The sequence below is a fragment of the Corythoichthys intestinalis genome, chromosome 16 (assembly GCF_030265065.1).
Source record: "Corythoichthys intestinalis isolate RoL2023-P3 chromosome 16, ASM3026506v1, whole genome shotgun sequence".
Classification (NCBI taxonomy): domain Eukaryota; kingdom Metazoa; phylum Chordata; class Actinopteri; order Syngnathiformes; family Syngnathidae; genus Corythoichthys; species Corythoichthys intestinalis.
This window is the reverse complement of record NC_080410.1, coordinates 51,852,006-51,860,267: the sequence shown is the minus strand read 5'-3', so window position 1 is coordinate 51,860,267 and position 8,262 is coordinate 51,852,006. Positions and strand designations below refer to the sequence as shown.

The 8,262-nt window shown below is 40.8% G+C and overlaps 1 protein-coding gene across 1 annotated transcript; it reads right to left on the bottom strand.

Moving 5' to 3' along the window:
- Positions 1 to 818: 818 nt before the first annotated feature.
- tcap (titin-cap (telethonin)) lies at positions 819 to 8,262 on the bottom strand. Its single transcript, XM_057817145.1, has 2 exons — positions 8,009 to 8,262; positions 819 to 1,706 (listed from the first exon to the last, which is right to left on the bottom strand). Exons 1-2 carry the CDS (start codon positions 8,155 to 8,157, stop codon positions 1,316 to 1,318), a joined length of 540 nt encoding a protein of 179 aa, XP_057673128.1. The 5' UTR covers positions 8,158 to 8,262; the 3' UTR covers positions 819 to 1,315.

Below are 8,262 nucleotides of genomic sequence, written 5' to 3'. Positions count from 1 at the left end.
GACAATCACCAACCTACCACCTTGACTAGGTCCTCTTAAAAGGGAAACCTGTTGTATTGCAAATGTAATTTCTGAAGTTGCTTTACAAAAATAGTGTAAAATCCAATTCATTCTGGGAAAAAAAAATCTGAAAGACCTTATATTTAAATGTGTTTTAATTGTATCTTCAGTAAATGTGCATTCTTTTGTCAAACACACTTAGTAATTGAGGTTAAATTTGATGTTCAGTGCTTTATATTTTTAATGATTCAATATTATCTAAATAATGGGTGCAAGAAAAGTATTAATTTTCAGTTGAAATGGCATTAAAAAAGGTCTTAAAAGTCTTGAATTTAGATTTATCAATCCTGGGGGGACCCTGTATTTGCTTTGAGAATATTTCTAATAAAAATATATTTAGATTGGAAAAGATGGCCTTGAGTACATTTCTTACAGATGATAGCAGTCTATTCATTATTGCTCTATACGCTGTATGTTTACATAAATATATTTTCATCTTAAATTAATGCAGAAAATGCACATATTAGTGTGTAAAGATTCATCAGAATGCAGGAAATTACGTAGTTGATACTCTAAATGTGTGTGTGTCCCGGCACTGGTGGTGGGGCCCAAAGTGATATCTTTTCATGGGGCCCAAAATCCCCTGGCAGCACCCCTGTTCTGGTGTGCTCTCCTACTTGTACTTTGTTATACTCGTTTTTTGGCATGCTTCCTTTGCTGTACTTATCAAATACAGACATTCACTATTCCTGGTTTGTGTTTGGGATCCACATCAACGGCTTGCCGTTCATAACAAAGGTGACCTGAGAGAGGGTAAATAGCAGCTCTGATTTTATTATTAAAAACAAAAATTCAGACAAAACTTAAAGAACATCCATTCGTGTTAAGGATATACGCAACTACTATGTACACTATGTCAAGCCCTGACGTTTTCAGAAGCACTTTCAAACCAACTTTCAAAGCTTTTCCATCCCTGAAAGAGCACAACCGTATAATTAGAGCCAAACCAATTAGCTTCTAAATGAATTCTTTGCGCAGTTCCCTGGGCCAGCCACATATAGTGAGAGGAGGAACATGCGAATGCCTCTCCACTTCCATCATGACTTTCGATGCTTTTTGCCCCTTGTTGTATCATTGCACCTATCACTAAAGTGCAGTCGATGCTTATTTTTACTCTCAAGGTAAAAAGACTGTCATGTCTACTTGAGGTGTTTGTTTGCTGTGCTGGCTTACAACAGCCAGTGCTACAAATCTGAAAAACACAGGGTTGAGGAATATCACAAGTGCATGCACGTCCATCATTGGCCCCATTGTTTCACCCTCTTTGGGCCTCCTGGGACATGGAGCGGCCCAGGGCTTTGGGCGCCTTGGAGAACTCCATGAGAGTGGGCTTGACGGGCGGCAGGTCCCGCGTGATCTCAACGACGCTCCTCTTAGAGGGGCAGATGCCGTGCGTCGCCGGGCCGGGCCGCAGGTCCTCGGGGGCGTGCGGGGCGCCGCGGCCTAGCCGGACGCCCAGCTCGGCGGGGGTGAAGATGGGCAGGGGGAGGGTGTTTCGCTTGGGCAGAAGCTGGTGCTCCCTCACGCCGCGCTCCACCGTGCCCACGCGGACGACGCCGGACGGGCAGGACTGGGTGAGAGGGGAGGCCCTCCACTGCCGGCTCAGGGTCTCCTTGCGCGAGGTGTCCTTCATGTTCATTGACTTTCTGCGGGGATCGGTGAAAAAAATGTAATAAACAGGTTAATGCTCAAAGGAATCGTCAAACTTTGACAAAAAAAGCTTGGAAATTTAGCCCAACCCAACCCTAACCCTCAAATATAATAAATCTGTAGTTAACACAATTTCAGTGACAACTTTTCCCAACTAATCTTAGGTTGCTGAACCTAGTGTTGCTTTCGTCAGCGATGACGATAATATATTTCATCAACAAACTCTTTTTTTCCATGACGATGACGAGACGATAACGAGCTAAAAACGTGTTTTGGGAGACTAAAACATAACGGGATGAAAATGTATAATAAGTTTCCGTCTCATGTTCACAATGTGTGACATTTTATGTGTAGTTGGCCTCTAGCAGTTTCTGGTTGTGTCACTCATTTGTCATGCTGCACCACCTCACCCCTGTCCCCTCCTCTCAAGGCTTGCATACACGGTAAGATTTGTTGTCTTATCTTGGCCAGAGAGAATATGGAACGTTGCCTTAGCCTTTAAAGGCCTGTGCTGAGTGATCATCACACACTAAATGTAACTCGTAGCGTTAGCATAGCATTTGTGTTAGCATTAGATTAATGCTAACGGCGAGCGTCTTCTTATTTTACAAATAATAGAAAATATTTTTAGTAAGCGTCAACTAAAACTGGATGAAATTAGTCTTGTGTTTTCTGCAAGAAAAATTAGACGAAGAAAAACATTTTGAGATGACTAAAGCATGACTAATACGTATTATCGTCAAAAATAGGGCTGGAAAAAGCAACACTGGCTGAACACGAAATGCATCTGTTTTTCACTGTAACGTCATGTTTTTTGTTGTTGTTTTTTTAAATACAGATCACCATTTTAAAAAATAAATATGAAAAATACTATACTTAAGCATTTTTACAGTGGTATGAAAAAGTATCTGAACCTTTTGGAATTTCTCACATATCTGCGTAAAATCACCACCAAATGTGATCTGATCTTTGTAAAAATCACACAGATGAAAAAACTGTCTAACTAAACCACCCAAACATTTATAAGTTTTCATATTTTAATGAGGATAATATGAAATAACGGGGAAAAATAAGTACGTGAACCATCACATTTAATATTTTGTTAACCCCCGCCCCCTTTAGCAGCAATAACTTCAGCCAGAGGCTTCCTGTAGCTGCAGGTAGGTGGCATATTGATCAGGACTAATCTTGGCCCATTCATCTCTACAAAACTGCTGTAGTTCAGTCAGATTTCTGGGATGTCTGGCATGAGTCGTTGTCTTTAGGTCATGCCACATCATCTCAATGGGGTTCAAGTCTGGACTTTGAATTGGCCACTCCAGAATGTGTATTTTGTTCTTCTGAAATCATTTTGAAGTTGATTTACTTCTGTGTTTTGGATCATTGTCTTGTTGCAGCATCCATCCTGTTCTTAGCTTCAACTGTCTGACAGATGGCCTCAGGTTTTCCCGCAAAACATCCTGATAAACTTTTGGATTCATTATTCCATGAATGCAAGTTGTCCAGGCCCTAAGGTAGCAAAACAGCCCCAAATTATGATGCTCCCTCCACCACGGAGGGGATGAGGTGTTTATCTTGGTGAGCTGTTACATTTTTCCTCCACACATGTTGTCTGTTACTCCCAATCAATTCAACTTTGGTTTCATCAGTCCTCAAAATATGTTGCCAAAACTTCTGTGGAGTGTTCAAGTGCCTTTCTGCGAACATTAAACGGCTACAATGTTTTTTTAGACAGCAGTGGCGTCCTCCGTTGAGTCTTCCTATGAACACCAATCTTGGCCATAGTTTTACATATAGTTGATGTGTGTACTGAGATTTTGGACTGTGCCAGTGATTTCTGTAAGTCTTTACCAGACACTCTCCATATCCAGACTTTTAGAGATGGTTTTCTATCCTTTCGCAGCTTTATACAAATCAACAATCCTTAATCTTAAAAAGGTCTTCAGACAGCTCTTTTGACCGAGCCATGACGCACATCAGACAATGTTTTTCATCAAGACAATTCTTACAGGTGTGTGTTTATATTGGGCAGGGCAGCTTTAAACCACTCATCAGTGATTGGGCACACACCTAACTTGAAATGTTTGGTAAAAATTGGTTGAAATTAATCATTAAGTCTCCTTAGGCAGAGGGTTCACTTCCTTATTTTTCTTCTTTCTGTCATTCTTTACATGCTATCCTCATTAAAATATGAAAACCTATAAATGTTTGGGTGGTTTTAGTTAAAACATTATTTTCATCAGTGTTATTTTGACAAAGATCAAATTACATTTGATGGTGATTTTATGAAGAAATGTGAGAAATTTCAAAAGGTTCAGATACTTTTTCATACAACTGTATTTCATATTACACGCGGTATTTTATACTCCTGAATGAAATGGACCGCTTGGATGTGTGTGAAAGCGATTGATATATTCAAATTTTTGAATCCTGCGCTACGAAAATGATAGACTTCTGGCTACGATCTCGGATTGAGGAAGAAGGCGAATGTGACGTCAGCGGACTAACCATCTTCACAATACAGTACCGTATGCAGAAGGAATGCAGATTCAGCTGATTTTGTGGATTAATTCATTTATTTTTTTGCGTCACGCCAGCCCAATGTGCTGCAGGCTTTTGTTGCTACAGCCCCCTCGGTCCTCTTTGTGTGCCCGCCTATTGAGCGCTATACTCTGCTTGGGCTCGGGCAGCCACGCGCTATGACGTTGGCCGGTTTATCCACCAAGACTGTGCTATTTTCGGCATTCAATTCCCCAGCAGGCAGGCAGCATTCGTCGCCGGGGACGTAGCAGAACGATTAGCCGAAACTTGCTCGCCGCTGGGGGCCGGCCGATCGGTGAAGACGATCAACCCCGCCAACATGTGTGACATGAGTCGGGGTAGTTTTGTGTTTTTTTTTTTTTTTTCGAAAGGCGAGGAAGAGACTTGAAAAGCTGCTCGGTTCGGGTTAGCATGTCGCCTAGCTTTCACGCCTCCTGTTTTGTTTACGCTCTTTCCTCTGTCTCCGAAGCCGGGGCAGGGAAATGACAAAAGCCGGAGTAACTCCGGTGGCATAAAATACCGCTCGGGAGGTTTAAGAACTCGGCGGTTTTGACCATTATGCAGCTATTTAGCCCTGTCGTACTGAATAAATTCATACTTCATTTAGCACAAGACTGTTATTTGTCATGACTAGGGTTGGGCATCCTTTGAAATTTAGTGATTCGGGTTCTGACTCCACGTTTCGAATCCGGTTCAGAACGATTCTCGATTCCGATTCTTTCAAGAGGCAGGGTCCAAAAAATGCAGGGTAAAAAAATTGCATAATTTATATTAAAGTCTTAACTTCTGGACGATTTTTTTCATTAAATGAACTTCTTACAGGGCTAATTTTAACTTTTATATAAATATCAGTCTTTGAACTCGAGCAATTTTTTCCGCTCGGCGGTCAGGGCATCGAAACAAGGAATCGAAATTTAAAAATTCAAACGATTCGGGAGCATCGGAGTGTTAGAATTGGTTCCCACCCATCGATGCTCGATTCTCGATGCCCAACCCTAGTCATGATCAGTGTTGTCAGTAACGCGTTAGTTAGTAACTCGTTACTGTAATCTGATTACTTTTTTTCAGTAACGAGTAATCTAACACGTTCATTTTTCTACACCAGTAATCTGATTAAAGTTAGTTTCGTTAGTGTCTCTGCGTTACTATTTTTTCATTGCCTTATAACGTATGTAGAATGAAGAATATTGTAGTCATGTACGAAGAGCATTTTGAATGGAAAATGCGAAAATAAAAGTTTCCCGGTACGTGTTTCCATGACAACGTCTTAGCTATTTCCTGTTTTGGTCTCGCGTCACGTGTTGTGGGACTAAGGCGGGTGGACATTAGCGCCAAATTTTGAGACGTTGCGAGGGAACGTTGATCTGTGGACATCCATGAATGAAGGCGAGTATTTTTCCTTCATTCTGGAGGGTATCCGCAAAAGGTTGGACCCCCTACATGCGGGGCCGTTTCGTAGCTTTGCCGTAGCAACGACGGGCAGTCATCGCTCCAAGTTGGCAAGCTTTGTTTACATCATATGCGTGTTGCACATTTATGCCGTGAGGTGATGTGTTCGTTTAGCATCTGTGGGATGTGTTGTAAGTCCGATTGAGTGTAAAGTGCTAAGTTGCCGCCACGTTTTGTGGCCAAATTGACCATGTGTGTGTTGAGAGCAGTACTTCAGGTGTTGTGTCGAAAAATAGCCGCCCCGCGTGAAATGTCCCCCTGACGGAAGCGCCCACACGTAACTCGTACAACCAGCTTTTACTTACCAATCGATGGACACGGAAACGACTTTCTTTTACCCTGAATATGTATTATTTTACTCTGCTTGAACTAATAAATATTGTATTGTGATTATGTATTTTACTCTGCTTGAACTAATGAATCTTGTACTGTGAATATTATTTTGCTCTGCTTGAACTAATAAATTTCATACCTGTGTGATTGTCATCGGGATATGGTCGTGAAAAACCTGTGTACTAATACATTTCTGTTCGAAGATGGTTATGTGGCCCAATCCACGATTTGTTACCAAAATACATTACTAGTATTTTGTGTAATTTATTTATTTAAAACTGATTTTACAGTCGAAAATCCATTACTGTAATGCGTCCATGAAAACATTTGACGTTTTCACCTCAATAAAGCCTCATTAATAAGCGCTCCCGTCAGGGGGGACATTTCACGTGGGGGGGGACATTTTTTGGCACAACACCCGTTTGTTAATGTGCACGGCTGCACGCGCATCCGCGCCCGCCACCACCTTTGTGTTTATTGCACTGTACAATCCACTTGTGTGTTGTTGATTATTGTGCCGTCAGTTTGCATTTTGTTACATTGGCACTGATATGATGTTAACCATAACCCGAAATTCAGAAGTTTTAACATTAGGTTTAATCTTAGAGTTAGCGGGGTTTAATTGGTCGGCGGAGTTGATTTCAACAAATTCCAAGCAGTTTGTCAGATATTTGTTAGTTTCAGGGCTCCGGAGTGGCTAAGCTAGCACGAAATTCTGATATTCCCCTTTAAATTCAATCATCGGAAAGTCAATTACATGTGATGACATTTTTCTGTTGTCATTCTTATGTTGAGGCGGCAAAGGGAGAAAAAATGGGTAAAAAGTAACTGATAGATTACTTTTAAAGTAACTTAGTTACTTTGATAATGAAGTAATCAGTAAAGTAACATTACTTTTTTGAGGCGTAATCAGTAATTAAATTACTTTTTCAAGTAATCTGTGACAACAGCGTTACAATATAACGGCGTTACTAACGGCGTTATTTTTTTCAGTAGTGGGTAATCTAATTAATTACTTTTCTCATCTTGGCAACGCCGTTACCGTTACTGAGGATGGAAAGGCATGCGTTACTATGCGTTACTATATTGGTCAAAAAGTCTGAGGGAGACGGACTCACCGAGACGACAGAGCAGAGCAGGAGTAGGGAGGAGGCAAGAAAGTTGTGACGCCGAGCAAACGCGATGCTAGGTAGCTACAATAATACATGTTGTAGCCGATAGCTATTACAAACTACGCCCGCATATTATGGTAGATATGGTAGACATGGTAGATATCACATGTACTGTACATAGATATAACAAGATGCATTATGACAGACATGGCACTAAATGAGTTAGTTGACAGCCGCCATCTTAAAGCAGTAGACTTTTTAGGACGGCTCTGTTGTAGAGAACCTTCCTAGCGAACCTAAGTAAATTTTTATCAAAAATACTTCTAAATCCGCAAAACCTTGACTTGAATCTATCTTTAAATGATGAAACAGTTTTAAAATTTTCATATGTCGAAAGTAGAGAGAAGGGAACTAATGCAATAATGGGAGCAATTTTAACAACTTTTAACAGTTGATTCAGGGTAAAGGGTAAATTAGGGTAAAGAATTGGGCTCGGGCCAATTGTACCAAAAACCTTCACAAAAAACTTCACATAGTGTGGCCAATGTTTTTTTTTTTTTTTTTTTTTTGAGGAAAAAAAAAAAAGAAGTAATTATCACCAATTATTCCGCCAAGTAACTAATTACTCTAACATTCAGGTAATTGAGTTACTAACGCAATTACTTTTTGGGAGAAGTAATTTGTAACTATAATTAATTTTTTTCAGTAAGATTAACAACACTGGTCATGACCATTCCATTTATTTAGCAATTGGGGAAATACTTATGTTTTCAGGCTATTATGTTTATACAAAGGCTACTGACATTATAATTAGTGGTGACACTGTTTCATATTAACTTATCATGTTTCGTAAAAGCTCTTACCGTTCTTCGGGTTGAGTCTTGAGGCTGACGCTTGTCCAGTCGGCACAGTAGCTCTCCCTCTGCGCTTTGTTCTCTTCCCTGACACTACAAGACAGCTGGGCTCCCGACACATGGCCGTTACACTTCTCCACGATGGTACACACAGGCATCTTCTTTCTGAATTTCCCAAAGACCGACTGACCGACTTGAAAGCAGTTGTCTTTTCCTTGTTCCTGTCCGAGCGTATCTGGGCTGAAGTCACACCGCCGCCTGCG

Excerpts from the sequence above, each read along its gene's own strand:
- tcap (XM_057817145.1), bottom strand. The coding sequence starts at position 8,157 with ATGCCTGTGTGTACCATCGTGGAGAAGTGTAACGGCCATGTGTCGGGA. Across the intron at positions 1,707-8,008 it reads AAGACTCAACCCGAAGAACG|AAAGTCAATGAACATGAAGG; the intron begins GTAAGAGCTTTT and ends CGATCCCCGCAG.